Here is a 14,682-nt window from a genome sequence, read left to right on the forward strand (position 1 = left end):
CGCGGCTCCCGGGGTCCAGCCGCACCGGGTCGGGACAGACTTCTGAGCAGCGGAAGGGCGGGAAGGGTCCACCAGCCGCGCTCCTCCCCTGACCGGGCGCGAGGGGGAAGTCCCGCCCTGCAGGCCGGGGCTGGGGCGGCCCCGTGGGCCGTGCTTGCTGCTTCCTGCCCGAGACCCCAGGCGGAGAGGGCGGGCCCCAGCCTCGGAGGAGGAGTGGGAGGGAGAGGCCGGCGGGTCATGCCCTGTGCGCTCCGCACCGCGCTCTTCTGGGACTTGGTCCTGGGCGTCCTGGGCACTGTCGCCTTCCTGATCGACCTGGGCGCTGACTTGTGGGCCGCGAGCCAGTATGTGCTCAGCGGCCACTACTTGTGGGCTGCGCTGGTGCTGGCGCTGCTGGGCCTCGCCTCGGTGGCGCTGCAGCTCTTCAGCTGGTTCTGGCTGCGCGCCGATCCCGCCGGTCTGCACGCGGCCCAGCCCACCGGCCGCTGGCTGGCGCTGCTGCACTTCCTGCAGCTGGGCTACCTGTACAGGTGAGCGCCGCGCCCTCGGGGCAGGGAGGGGGCCGGCCGAGTGGCTCCTCCTGCAAGCTGGGTGTGGAGGGGAAGGGAAACTAAGTCCCTGAGCCACCGCTACCTACCCCTTCAGGAAGGAAAGAGAATTCCTGACAGTCCTCAGTTCATTTAACCCTACACTTCCTGACCCAGGTGAAGAAACAGACCCCTGAGGGAAAGGAGGCTTATGGCTTGAGGTTAGACTCTGTCATTTTCATAAATAAATATTCTGTGAAAATAAAAAGATGTTGGGGCTGGGCAGTAGCACACCGGGATAAGCGCACGTGGTGCAAAGCCCAGTTACCAGCGCAAGGATTCGGGTTGGAGCCCCCTCCCCCCCCCCCCCCCCCCGCTCCCCACCTGCGGGGGCAGGGTGGGGGAGTGGGATCGCTTCTCAAGTGGTGAAGCAGGTCTGCAGGTGTCTTCCCCCCCCATCTTTCCCTTCTCTCACAATTTCTCTCTGTCCTATCCAACAATAACAACAACAAATGGAAAAAATGGCCACAAAGAGTAGTGGATTCGTAGTGCAGGCACCCAGCCCCAGTGATAACCCTGGAGGTGGAAAAAAAAAAGGATGTTGGAGGTGCTGCAGTGTTGGATCCTCAAGCATGAGGCCCTAAATTCAATCCCCAGCATTGCATGTGATGTAATTGTCAGTGTAATGTTTTCTCTCTTTCTCATAAATAAATAAGCAAATCTTCTAAAGAAATAATTGCACGCTCTACCCAGTGAGCTATCTCTGGACCTCTTCTCACTCTTAATAAATAAAAAATGAAGTTGACTTGAGACTGAGGAGGCAGCTCAGCTGGTAGAGCACAGGAATTGAGCCTGAGGCTCCTGGTTAGGTTTCTAGTGCTGCATGCACTGATGTGTCATTCTCTCTCTCTCTTTCTCTCTCCCACCCTCCTCTACGAGAAAATCTCATGATTTAAATTAAAAGCAAACAAAAGCAGAACAGGGAAGTGAGTCAGCAGTAGGGCGCACGAATGAGGCCCTGGGTTCAATCCTTGGCATGATATTTCAGAGCATAACTCAGCTTTGACTGTGGTGGTGCTGGGGACCTTTAATGCTTCATGCATGAAAGTCTTTTTTCATAACCAGTATCTTCTCTTCCCAGCCCCAGGCACTACATTGTTAAAACAAAACAAAACAAGGTAGTGATCTAGAATAGTTGTGGCAGGCAGACCTGTTGGGAGGAAGGGAAAGTAGACAGATGTCTGTCGCAGTATATGGCACATGGTGGACTCCACAGTAACGCCAAGGACGCACAGACTTAATTCCTTATCTCAGATTTCCTTTAAGCTGTAGCCTGGGCGTTGGGGAGGTCTGACCCCTCCTCACCTTAGTTTGCTCTTTGCTCCAGTGGGGAAGGTCAGAGTGCCTATTCTGTTTGGTGAGGATTAAATGAATGAAACCCGTCAATTGACTTGGTGTAGAGTCAGCTTGTAACAAATGCCAACCAGCTTCGTGATTACCCAGGTCTTCTCCCTGTGGTGCCTCTCTCCCCACCCTCCTTCATACCCCAGGACTGAGTGTGAGGCAGGCCCTGGAGCACAGGAGGTATCGCAGAAAATCTGTGTAGGTTGTATTATTATTTTTTCCAGAAATGGCAGGGCCATGTAAAGACTGGAAAACCCAAGTTAAGGGGGTCAGTCATGTGAGGGAGACAGGAAAGGACATGTGGTCTAGATTAAGATAGAGTGACTGGGGGGGATAGATAGCATAATGGTTATGCAAACAGACTCTTATACTTGAGGCTCCGTCAAGTCCCAGGTTCAATCCCCTGCACCACCATAAACCAGTACTCTGGTAAAAAAAAATAATAATAATTAAATTAAAAATAAAATGATCACAAGATAGAGTGACTGGAGCCAGGATTTGTACTTGAATCCCTTTTTTATAGATTCTCTAGTTTTTTTTTTAAAAAAAGGAGGGATCCCATGATGCACTCAGTGGAGCGCACACATGCACAAGGACTGGGGTTCAAGACCCCTGTGCCCAGTGAAGTAGCTCTGCAGGTGTCAGTCTTTCTCTCTCTGACTACTTTCCCCTTCCCTCTGAGTTTCTCTGTCTTTTCAAGTAAAGCAGAAAAAAGATACAAGGGGTCGGGTGGTGGTGCACCTGGTTGAGCACACATGTTCCAGTGCGCAAGGACCCGGGTTTGAGTTCCCGGTCCGCATCTGCAGGGAAAAACTTCACAAGTGGTGAAGCAGGGCTACAGGTGTCTCTCTGTCTCTCTCCCTCTCAAACTTCCCCCTTCCGCATCCCTCTTGATTTCTGACTGTCTCTACCCAATAAATAAAGATAATTAAAAACAAAAGGGGGGGAGGGAATGGCCACGTGAAGTAGTGGATTTGTGGTGCGGGCACGGAGCCCCAGCCATAACTCTGGTGGCTGGTGAGAGAGCTCACTTGGATATCATGCTGCTTTGTCATGTGTGCAACCCTGGTTCAGGCCTGGCCCCCATCACATTGAAGGAAGCTTCAGTTCTGTGGTCTTTTTTACTCTCTTTCTGTCTCTGCCTCTATCTTTAAAAAGAAAAAAAAAATTTTAAAGACTTATTTATTACCATAGGACAGAGGGCCAGAGTTTCACTCTGGCATATGCTGGGAATTGAACTCAGGACCTCATGCTTGTAAGTTCAATGCTGTGACCAGCATGCCTCCTCTCAGGTTGAGATTCTAGATCATGCCTTGACAAAGGGGCAGGTTTCTAGGAGTGGGCGGAGGAATGCTGAATGCTGCAGTTTTTGCCCGAGTGACCAGAGAGTTATTAGTAAAACCCTGGGTGGGTACAGTGGGGCACAGCCATTACAGTAACTGGAGCCCCTGGTGAGCCCTGGGTCCCAAGCGATGTCTCCTATTTTTAACGCTTCAATTGTTTTGTTTTTGATAGAGGGTGAGACCTGTAGCACTGCTCTACCACTTGTGAAGCCTCCCCTCTGTAAGTGGAGACCAGGGGCTTGACCCTGTATATACTCTACCCAATGAACCACCACCTCTTGGCTCCCTTTCTCCTATTTCTACTGGATATGAATCAGACATACAGTAATGAGATTTATTCATTAATTAATTAATTCATTCATTCATTCTAGTGAGACAAGAATGAAAGAGAGGGACACTGTTGTAGCTGTGCTCAGCTCTGGCATATGTGATGCCAAGGACGGAACCAGGGACTTCCAGCAGGCAAATCCTGTGCTCTGCTGCTGAGATATCACACCAGTCTAGTACTGTGCTTCAGTTGAGAAAACAGGGTCTCTTCTCCTATCTGTGACTACTCTGGGGACCCCTGCCTGGCATTAGGGGACCACAGACAGGCCTCATGAAGGAGAGTCCCAACCCAGGCCTGCCTATTTGTTTACATAGTGAGTCAGCAAGTCCACTTAGGGGAAATGACAGTACTGACTGCACTTGAGTGGCAAATGGGCTCATCTCCCAGTTCCTACAGAGATCGGTTCTGATAGAGATACCTTGGTGCATCCTCTACCCCCCTCCATGCCAGTGGGTTGCCAGGGTCTATCTGTCCAATCACTGGACTCTCTGAATTCCACCCCACTGTCCACCCCCACCACTCTGGGCAGGCTCTTTGTTATCCTGGATTGTCACAATAACCTCATAAGTGGATTTCCACTTCAGTCCGATCCCTCCAGCCCTTTCTCCTCTCCTAGCCAGGATGCTCTCTCTATAACACAACCTGCCCTGTGCTGTCTGAGCTCAGAAAATTTCAGTGGCTCCCTTTTCCAGAGATTCCCACAGAATTTTTAGGATGCCAACATTTGAGAACTGTCATTTTAGGCAATTATATAGTATGCCTTTCAGATTTAAACAACTTTAGGCCCAAATCCTGACCCCAGTACTTACTAGCCCTTGGGTCCAGTTTGTCCATCTGTGGAGTGGGACTATTAAGAAGGAGTAAATGGCACAGGGCTTGTGGTGAGTGTGAGGCAATTCCCAGCCTGCTGGTGCCTTGGGAGTCATAGCGAGCCCCATTTCACAGATGAAGAAACAAGTTCAGTGAGGTCGAGCTACTTGCCCAATGCCTCCACTCAACAGCAAGTTAGTGATGAGGAAAGACTGGAAACGGCAGAGGCTGGGCAGTGGCATACCCAGTGGGAAGCACACATTATCCTGTACACAGAACCAGGTTCAAGTTCCTGGTCCCTACCTGCAGGGGGGAAGCTTCCTGAATGGTAAAGCAGTGCAGCAGGTGTCTTTTTGATCCTTCTCTACCTCCCCCTCCCTTCTCACTTTTCCACTGTCCTATCAAAAGAAAGAGGAAGGAAGGAAGGAAGGAAGGAAGGAAGGGAGAAAGGGAAAAAGATAGCTGTCCTTCAGAACAGGCACTGAGCCCCAGTGATAACACTGGTGGCAAGAAAAAAAAAAATTGGAAACTGCAGTTTGGAGTGGTTGCAAACTCAGTAGAGTGCCTACATTGTTATGCACAAGGACCTGGGTTCAAGCCCTTCACCCCCACCTTCATGGAGGGAAGTTTCATGAGCAGTGCAGTGCTGCAGGTGTTTCTCTTTCTCTCTGTCTCTCACCTTCTATCAGAAAGAAAGGGAAAAAATGGCCACTGGGAGCAGTGGAGTCATGTGTAGACACTGAGCCACAGTGATAATAACCCTGGCGGCAAAAACAACTTGGATTTAAAGGATTGGAGATTGCATGTATGTCTGGGCAGGGGACAGAGGGATGTCACCGGATACTAACTGCCCTGGGGGCACTCGTGTGTGACTAGGTGCCTACAGGGACTGCGGCAGGGGCTGCTGGTATGGCGGCAGGAGGCGCCCTCTCAGTTTGACCTGGCCTACGCTGACTTCCTGGCGCTGGACATCAGCATGCTGCGGCTCTTTGAGACCTTCCTGGAGACTACACCGCAGCTCACGCTGGTGCTGGCCATCGTGCTGCAGAGCGGCCAGGCTGAGTACTACCAGTGTGAGTGATGTTGCCTGTGGCCAGCACCCCCTCTTACGGCTTGGAAAAGCACCCCCCACCCCACCCCCAATGTCAGAAGTCTTTCCGCTCTCTTTGGAAGGACTACTTAGAAAATAGATCACCCTTGGGCCGGCAAGATAGCTCACCTGGGAATGTGCCTGCATCACCATGCAGCGACCCAGGTTCAAGGCCCTGGGACATCACATGGGAGTATGTGGCACTCGGGGGTTGGGGGAAACAGTGCTGTGGTGTTGCTGCCTCTTTGTCTTTTTGTCTTTTTTTTTTTTTTTTTTTTTTGCCTCCAGGGTTATTGCTGGGCACGGTGCCTGCACCATGAATCCACTGCTCCTGGAGGCCGTTTTTTCCCTCTTTTGTTGCCCTTGTTGTTGTAACCTTGTTGTGGTTATTATTGTTATTGTTGATGTCGTTCGTTGTTGGATAGGACAGCGAGAAATGGAGAGAGGAGGGGAAGACAGAGAGGGGGAGAGAAAGAGAGACACCTGCAGCCTGCTTCACCACCTGTGAAGCGACTCCCCTGCAGGTGCGAAGCCAAGGGCTCCAACCAGGATCCTTAAGCCTGTCCTTGCACTTTGAGCCACCTGCGCTTAACCCGCTGAGCTACCGCTCGACCCCCTGTCTTTTTGTCTTTTGTCTGTCTGTCTCTATCTGAAAAAAAGTCAGCCTGGAGCAGTGAAGTCCAGTGGCATCAAAAAAAAAAAAAGGGTGGGGTACCCCCTTTGACCAGGCAGAGCCTCAGTCTCTCAGGGAATCAGTTTGTTCTTTTCTGTAAGATGGACCAAAAAAAAAAAAATGACCCTACCTCATAGAGATGATGTAAGGATTGAGGTGATGCATGTGAAACCTGGTGTTTAACTTCCATGCTCACTATTAGGGAACAACAGAGATCAAGTATGTAGGGTTCTTAGCCTCAAATAAGCAGTTTACTAGGACACAGATTTTTTTTTTTTTTCTCCAGGGTTGATGCTGGGACTCGGTGCCTTTGCTACGAATCCACTGCTCCTGGAGACTATTTCTTTCCCCTTTTGTTGCCCTTGTTGTTTATCGTTGTTGTTATTATTGCTATCATTGTTGTTGGACAAGACAGAGAGAAATGGAGAGAGGAGGGGAAGACAGAGAGGGGAGAGAAAGATAGACACCTGCAGACCTGCTTCACCGCCCATGAAGTGACCCTCCTAAAGCTGGGGAGCCAGGGGCTCAAACTGGGGTCCTCACTTTGGTCCTTGTGCTTTGTACCACATGTGCTTAACTCACTGTGCCACTGCCCAGCCCCCTAGTACACAGTTTAAAAAAACATTTTTTTTCCTCACTACTGGGATTTTACCTCTTCAGGCTTTTTCAGATGGAGAGAGATAGAGACAGAGAGAGTGAAAGAGAGAAAGGGGAAAGGGTCACAACAGCATGAAGCCTCCTTTGATGTGGGGCGGGGGCTCAAATCTATCAGAAAACATTTTAGTGAGTACCTTATACACTCAAGTTTTTTTTTTTTTTTTTAGGTAATGTCTTTTTTTTTTTTTTTCTCTCCCTTTTTGGTTAGAGACAGAAGTTGAGAGGGAAGGGGATTAGAAAGAGACACCTGTGGCATTGACTTATCACTTGGAATGCACCCCCACACCCCCACAGGTAGGGAGGGACTGGAGGCTTGAACCCAGGTCTTTTCACACTGTATTGTGTGTACTCAAGTTGGTACACCACCACCTGAATCCTTCAAGTTTTGTTTGTTTGTCTTTAAACATTTTATTATTTATTTATTTATTTATTTATTTATTTATTTATTAACACAAGATAGGGTGAGAGAGAACCAGATCATCACCCTGGCACATGGGATACCAAAGATTGAACTTGGGACCTCCTGCTTCCAAGTCCAGCGCCATGTGCCCTGGACTCAACATTTCCTGAACGTCTTTGTGCCTCTCCTTGTGTGCTAGGAAAACCAACCAGTGAGCTGGGTTTAGATGATAAAGTAGAGCATTAGTGTTGAATTATCTGTAAAGGGAGAGGCAGGTACCCTCACTAACTAGAGAAGCTTAAGGTGGTCCAGGCGGTGGAGCAGTGGATAAAGCATTGGACTCTCAGGCATGAGGTCCTGAGTTCAAATCCCAGCTGCACATGTACCAGAGTGATGTCTGGTTCTTTCTCTCTCTCCTAGCATTTCTCATGAATAAATAAATAAAATCTTTAACAAAAGAAAGAGAGGCTTAAGTACTGAGGGGCTTTGGGAGGGTTTTCGACTACGAAGAGAAGAGAGTTGCCCAAAGTCACAGACTCCAGCTCAGAGTCCAGTCTTCCTTCCCATTCTCCCTCAGCACACCTTGAGTGCCCCTTGCTGGAAATGCCACAGCCTCCCAGGAACAAGTCTGTACTGTGGTCACCACTCCTTGTGGGACCCTGAGAATCTTGCCTTCTCTGACTTCAGTACCCGTGACTGTAAAAGATGGAGTGCATGCTCAGCCTCCAAGGGTCCTTTCAACTTGTTGACTTGAGTCTGTTATAAGGGGGGCGGGGGCGGGGGAGACAAAGAAGGGTAGGGAGATGGCATAGTGGTGATGCAGAAGACTCGTTCCTGAGGCTCCCAGGGCCCACATTCAGCTCCTAGAACCATCAAAAACTGAGCAGTGCCCTGGAAAGGAAGTGAAGAGGGCAGAGAAGAGAAGACAGAATGGAAGGAAGACAAAGAGAAAGGAAGAAAGAAATGGAGACAGCAGCTGACTCAGCTGGATGCCTGCTATCGCCTGGGTGCTGTGAATTGCTTTGTGGTCATCACTGCACACATTCCCAGCAGCGATAAGTTGGTGTTATGTTTATATAGAGGACAAAGACAGAAAGATGAAGTGAGAGGGCCAGGTGGTAGCGCAACGGGTTAAGCGCAAGTGGCATGAAGCCCAAGGATCAGTGTAAGGATCCAGGTCCTAGCCCCTGGCTCCCCACCTGCAGGGGTGTCACTTCACAAGTGGTGAAGCAGATCTGTAGGTGTCTTTCTTTCTCTCCCCCTCTCTATCTTCCCCTCCTTTCTTGATTTCTCTCCTATCCAACAATAATAACAACAACAATGATAAGGGCAACAAAAGGGGGAAAATTAAAAAAAAAAAAGAAAAAGAAAAAAGGAAAGGTGAGGTGATTTGACTTGGGGATCATGGCACTCATTAGACACATAGTTTTGTATTTTGGTTGTCTATTTGAGAACAGTGAGTGTGCGTGCGTGTGTATGTGTGTAGTGGAGAATGAGATGGCTTTTCCTAACTTTTTTTTCTTTTTGGCCAGAGCACCTCTCCACTCTGGTTATTGAACCTACAACTTCTTATATTCAGGTCCTGTGTACTGCTGCTCTGCTATCTCTCTGGACCACCCCCAACTTTTATTTAGTAAACATTTACTCTGTTGCTATTCCATGCCAGTTCTAGGATGCTGGAGACTCCAGGAGAGCAGACTCGGGAGCTCAGAGATGAGGCAATAATCACTGTGTCATGAGATTGCACACAGAAGTGGGTGGGGTGTTCCAGGCCCTGGCATAGTGGAGTGGGGCAGGGTCAGTTAGGATGGGTGACTCTAGGGGATTTTCCAACTGACATAGGAAGGAGGGGGCTGGAGGAAGTAGGGTGTATGTTCCTGGCTTACCTAGTGCTGTGGACAAAGTTTGGCAAGGCCAGAGAATGTGGCCTACTGGGCAGACTGGAAGAATAGCAGCTCTCTTGAGCCCTGGCACGGGGGTGTTTACAATGGACATAGCCACAGATCTGACTCCTGCCTGGGAGTGGGTTCCAGACATGGAATTAGGTTCCTAGCAAACACTGGTTGACTTAGTCAGTGGAGGGGGACCAGGGAGGAAGCATTTTAGAAATCTTTCAGAGCCACTTCCACCTACCCTGGAGGTCCTGTGCTGCTGCTGTTTCAGGGTAGGCCGCCAGGAGGTGGAACTGGGTTCCTTTCATTCATTTCTGGTCTTAGGAAATCAAGACTAGGGTCCAGTCAGCATGTGGGAAGGGGGATGAGGGACACCCCATCTATACAGCAGGGACATCCCCCTGGCCTGGAAGGCAGCTTCATCCAGAGGCCTGCTGCCATCTCAAGGAATTTCCTACCACCTTTTTCTGAGACCCAGAAGGGGAACTGGGCCTGCTGACCTTCAGACCAAAAAAGGCTTGGATCTTCCTGGAAAGGAAAGGTTACAAGGAAGGCCCTAGGAGATGGCCAGGGTGTGACCAAAGCCCATTGTGCCAAGGGTGTAATTCAGAGTGTCCAAATCATATACCTCACCTCTCATGCTTGAAAAATACTGCTGTGTGTAGTGATTAAAGCTATGAACTTAACAAGTATGAGGTCTGGAGTTCAATTCACAGCATCATATATGCCAGAATCATGCTGTGCATCTCTCTTTTTTTAAATAGGAGTGTATATATTTTTTATTATCTTTATTTATTTATTGGATAGAGATGGTCAGAAATCAAGAGGAAGGGGAGATAGAGAAAGGGAGAGAGAAAGAGAGAGACACCTGCAGTCCTGCTTCACCATTCACAAAGCTTTCCCCTGCAGATGGGGACTGGGGGCTTGAACCTGAGTCCTTGCACACTGTAATGTGTGTACTCAGCCAGGTACACCACCACCTGGCCCCTACATCTCTCATTAATAAGTAAATAAAGCTTTAAAAAAAAGAGAGGTGGGGGAGTCGGGTGGTAGCGCAGCAGGTTAAGCGCACGTGGCACCAAATGCAAGGACCAGCGTAAGGATCCTGGTTTGAGCCCCTGGCTCCCCACCTGCAGGGGAGTCACTTCACAGGCGGTGAAGCAGGTCTGCAGGTGTCTATCTTTGTCTCCCCCTCTCTGTCTTCCCCTCCTCTCTCCATTTCTCTCTGTCCTATGTAACAATGACAACATCAGTAGCAACAGCAATAATAACTACTACAACAATGAAAAACAACAAGGGCAACAAAAGGGAAAATAAATAAATACATACATAAATACATAAAAACTAAAAATAAAAAAAAAAGAGAGAGGTGGCCTGGCAGATGTCATAGTGGATTAAGCATTGAACTCTCAAGCATGAGGTCCTGAATTTGATCCCTGGCATCAATTTGCCACGGTGATAATCTGGTCTCCTCTCTTCTTCGTCTTCTCTCTCAGAGAGACAAATAGAGACAAATAGACAAACAGGCATCACCATGGCAGCACCTGAAAAATAAAGCTTAGTGGTGGAAAGTAAATTTATTTTTCCCCCCTGAGTGTGAACCACTGGCTTCTGGGGAGAATGGGGTTTGAACCTGAAAGTCTATCTGCCTCAGAGTCGATGTGCAGAGCCGCTGCACCAGGTCAGCACTCCGTGGAAAGTAAATTTCATAGTTGGATCCAACCTGTGTTTTCAACTTATGTTCTACAGCTGTGGTTTCCCCTTCAACAAATTGAGGGTTCTAATAACAGCTCCGGGTTCCGATGGCCCCCATGGCTCCTGTGGCCCCTCAGGGTGTGACAGACTGCCTACTTGCCTCTCCCTTCTTTCTCTTTGCAGTGGTTGGCATCTGTTCATCCTTCGTGGGCATCTCATGGGCGCTGCTCGACTACCACCGGGCCTTACGCACCTGCCTTCCCTCCAAGCCGCTCCTGGGGCTGGGCTCCTCTGTGATCTACTTCCTGTGGAACCTGCTGCTGCTGTGGCCCCGAGTGCTGGCGGTGGCCCTGTTTTCAGCCCTTTTTCCTCGCTACGTGGCCCTGCACTTCATGGGTCTGTGGCTGGTGCTGCTGTTCTGGGTGTGGCTTCAGGGCACAAACTTCATGCCAGGGTCCTATTCTGAGTGGCTGTACCGGGCGACGGTGGCCACCATCCTTTATTTCTCCTGGTTCAATGTGGCAGAGGGCCACACCCGAGGCCGTGCCACCATCCACCTACTGTTCCTCCTGGGGGACAGTGTGCTCATGGTGGTCGCCTGGGGGACCCAGAGTAGCTGGCTGCCTACTGGGGTCCCACTGCAAACACTGCTGCTGGCAGGCCTCGTCTGCTTCTTTCTGGGCCTGGCTCTGCGGCTCGCATACTACCGCTGGCTGCACCCTGCCTCCCACTGGGAGCCTGACCGAGTGGACGGGAGCCTGGGTGCTCGCCCCCTTGAGCTGCACCAGCTGCCCGAGAACAGGCGCATGAACCAGCTGGCTCGAAACTTTTTCCCCAAGTGTCGGGGTGAGACTGCTCTGCCAGGGAAGGGCGAGGTGAATGGGGTTCTTTGAGGCAGAGCCATCCCCAGGCAGAGACAGATGGACTCAATTGGCAGAATACAGAAGATAAGCTATTTTTGCTGCTGTGGACCTTGATTCACTCAACACACAAGCACTTGATGACTGTTCTGTGCCAGGCACTGGAGACTAGAGTTGAGTGAGCTACAAACCTGCCATTAGGGGGCTGGATGCTGATAGCACAGTGGGTTAAGTGCACATAGCGCAAAGCTCAAGGGCTGGCTTAAGGATCCCGGTTCGGGCCCCCCGGGATCCCGGTTCAAGCCCCTGGCTCTCCACCTGCAGGGGGTTACTTCACAGGCGGAGAAGCAGGTCTGCAGGTGTCTATCTTCTTCTCTCCCTTCTGTCTTCCCCTCCTCTCTCCATTTCTCTCTGTCCTATCCAACAATAACAAAAGCAATAACAACAACAACAATGATAAACAAGGGCAACAAAAGGGAAAAAATAGCCTCCAGGAGCAGGGGATTTGTAGTGCAGGAACTGAGCCCCAGCAATAACCCTGGAGGCAAAATAAGTAAATTTTTAAAGAAAGAAAGAAACCTGCTTTTAAGGATGCAAAACAAGAAGGAATGGGCCCTGGAGGATCAAGGGACCTAGTTATATATAAGATACTTTGGGAAGAAAAGAAAGACCCTCTCCTCCCACCCCTGCCCCTCTAACCAGCGCACTGCAGTATTGGTATTTATACCTCCCTGGTCACTTCTGGAATCACTGGATGAGTTCTTGCCCTTCCTCTTGGCTCTCCTGTCCTGGGCTAGAAGCCCCCAGGACATCCAGGGTGTGATCTCCAGAATCCTTCCTCCCCCGTCCCACCCTGGTCATTTATTTCATTCAGCACATGTATACTGAGAGCATTTTTGCTGACCAGATCACCGATCAGCTTTGGCTATTGGTGGTGCCAAGGGTCAAAACTGGGACCTCTCACATACAAGTCCTATGTGCTTCCTAAGCCCCATAGAAAGCATTGTTGGCTGGGAATAAGGTCAGTTGTCTCTTGCTCTGTCCCTTACTCTCTCCAGCTTCTCCTGGGTAGGCTGGTCACCCCTGGAAGCTGGGGCGACCTATTAGTTGGTTCCTGGCAGCCCCTCTATGGTCTTGATGCAGCCGGCCCAGCTCTGCCTTTGTTCTTATGGGGCCACTTTCAATCAAGTGCTTTGTGAAGCTGTGCTTCTAGGCCATGACTGAGCGTGTTGAGTCTCTCTCTATACTTTGGGAAGTGTGCTTTGTAGCTCTGTCTGTGTGAGCAGAAGAGGTGGTATTTATGTGTCTCTGCGAGTGTGGCTTTTGTTTATCAGTATTATTAGGTTATTAAAACCTCATGAGGGCTGGGGAGATAGCACCAGGGGATAGCACAGTGGCCTGAGGCACATAAGTCAGAGCTGCACAGTGCTCTGATAAACATTAAGTTAAAATTCTGCAACCTGGGAGGTGGCACAGTGGATAAATCACTGTATTCTCAAACAGGAGGGCCTGGGTTTGATCCCCGGTGATGCATTTGCCAGAGTGATGTTCCGCTGCTCTCTCCCTTTCTCTCATTAATAAGTATCAAAGAGTTACATTAATAACATATTTTAATAATAAAAAGGCTCATGAAACCCTCCAGCCTATTCATGTCATTGAATCTAAATCTCCAGAAGCCGGGAGACAGCTCACCTGGTAGAGCGAACACTTCTCATGCTCTAAGACATGGGTTCCAGCCTCTAACGGAAGCACCACACACTGGGGGAGCTTCACAAGCAGAGTGGTATTTCTCCTCTTGGTGTCTCTCACTCTCTGTTGCTTACCTGATGTTGAAAGGAAAAACAAAACTGAAAAGCCCTAAAGCTTCAAATAAACAGACTGTAAGTACATTACACATAGAGTTCAAAGCTGCCTGGAAAAAGGGGTCGGATGGCCCCAATCCCCTCCAGGGAAACTGGTAAAGGCATGGGAGCAAGGTGAGGGCTGGCTCACAGAACTTACTGTTTTTATTTATTATTGGATAGAGAGATAAATTGAGAGGGAGAGGAGGGGGAGATAAGAGGGAGACAGAGTCACCTGTAGCCCTGCTTCATCACTCATTAAGCTTTCCTCCTGTGGTGGGGGCCAGGGACTTGAACCTGGGTCCTTGTGCACTATAATGTGTGTACTTAGCCAGGTGCCTCGCCACCTGGCCCTCAGACAACTTTTAAACCTTGTTTTCCAGATTTCAGGGTCTGAAGAGTTGCATGGGGTTTATTATTCAAGTAGGTACCAGAATCCAGATCTAGGCTGATTCCAGGGTATGGTCTTAACTAACTCTGCTATTGGGCCCCACAGGAGCAACCGCAAACACCTCTGGTGCCAGGAAGAAACTCTGGAGAGCCCAGGTAAAGAAAGTCCTTACTGGGGCTGGTGAAATAGCTCACTTGGATAGTGCACTGCTTTGCCGTGTGTGATCCAGGCTTCAGCCCGGTCCCCACTGCACTGGAGGAAGATCCAGTGCTCTGGTCTCTTTTACTCTCTCTCTCTGCCTCTGTCTTAAAAAGAAGTAAATAAAGTGCTTGCTGGGAGCTCAGGGAGAGTCTAAGCTATTAGCAGGCTTAGGGGATGAGGTGTAGGCAGTGGTATCCAGAGATGAAAACGTACTATTCTGAGATGCCTGTGGTCTGGAGAATCAAGGAACAGGAGAAGGGTTGTTGCACGCTGAAGGAAAGGTCCCTGTCACCACTGTGATGCGACCCAGGATAGTCTCAGTCCTGTTATTCATTCATTCTAGTGAAAATGCAGTAAACAGAAGAAGGAAGAGTGTTGTTGTTGCCAGGTGTCGGGCTGCACCGGCGGAGAAGAGAGAGAGAGGAGGTCTGGAACAAGTGGGGTACACAAATCTTTATTATAGGATGGGGGGGGCTCAGGCCACGTGGAGTCAGCCAACAATGGCGTCTCCACTACCTCACCACCCAGAGAGAGAGAGAGAGAGCGCGACCCAAAGGAGCCCAGGGAGAG

The 14,682-nt window shown here is 49.8% G+C and overlaps 1 protein-coding gene across 1 annotated transcript; it reads left to right on the top strand.

The window, feature by feature from the left end:
- The first annotated feature begins 112 nt into the window (after positions 1 to 112).
- XKR8 (XK related 8) lies at positions 113 to 13,320 on the top strand. The gene is made up of 3 exons (XM_016187842.2): positions 113 to 530; positions 5,289 to 5,485; positions 11,003 to 13,320. The coding sequence occupies exons 1-3, from the start codon at positions 238 to 240 to the stop codon at positions 11,710 to 11,712; spliced, it is 1,200 nt and encodes a 399-aa protein (XP_016043328.2). The 5' UTR covers positions 113 to 237; the 3' UTR covers positions 11,713 to 13,320.
- Positions 13,321 to 14,682: the final 1,362 nt, after the last annotated feature.

The sequence above is a fragment of the Erinaceus europaeus genome, chromosome 13 (genome assembly GCF_950295315.1).
Source record: "Erinaceus europaeus chromosome 13, mEriEur2.1, whole genome shotgun sequence".
Classification (NCBI taxonomy): Eukaryota; Metazoa; Chordata; class Mammalia; order Eulipotyphla; family Erinaceidae; genus Erinaceus; species Erinaceus europaeus.

What these genes read in the sequence shown, in the direction of transcription:
- XKR8 (XM_016187842.2), top strand. Translation starts at nt 238, where the DNA reads ATGCCCTGTGCGCTCCGCACCGCGCTCTTCTGGGACTTGGTCCTGGGC. An exon ending in CAGCTGGGCTACCTGTACAG is followed by an intron (nt 531 to 5,288) that starts GTGAGCGCCGCG and finishes GTGTGTGACTAG; the next exon opens with GTGCCTACAGGGACTGCGGC. An exon ending in CCAGGCTGAGTACTACCAGT is followed by an intron (nt 5,486 to 11,002) that starts GTGAGTGATGTT and finishes TTCTCTTTGCAG; the next exon opens with TGGTTGGCATCTGTTCATCC.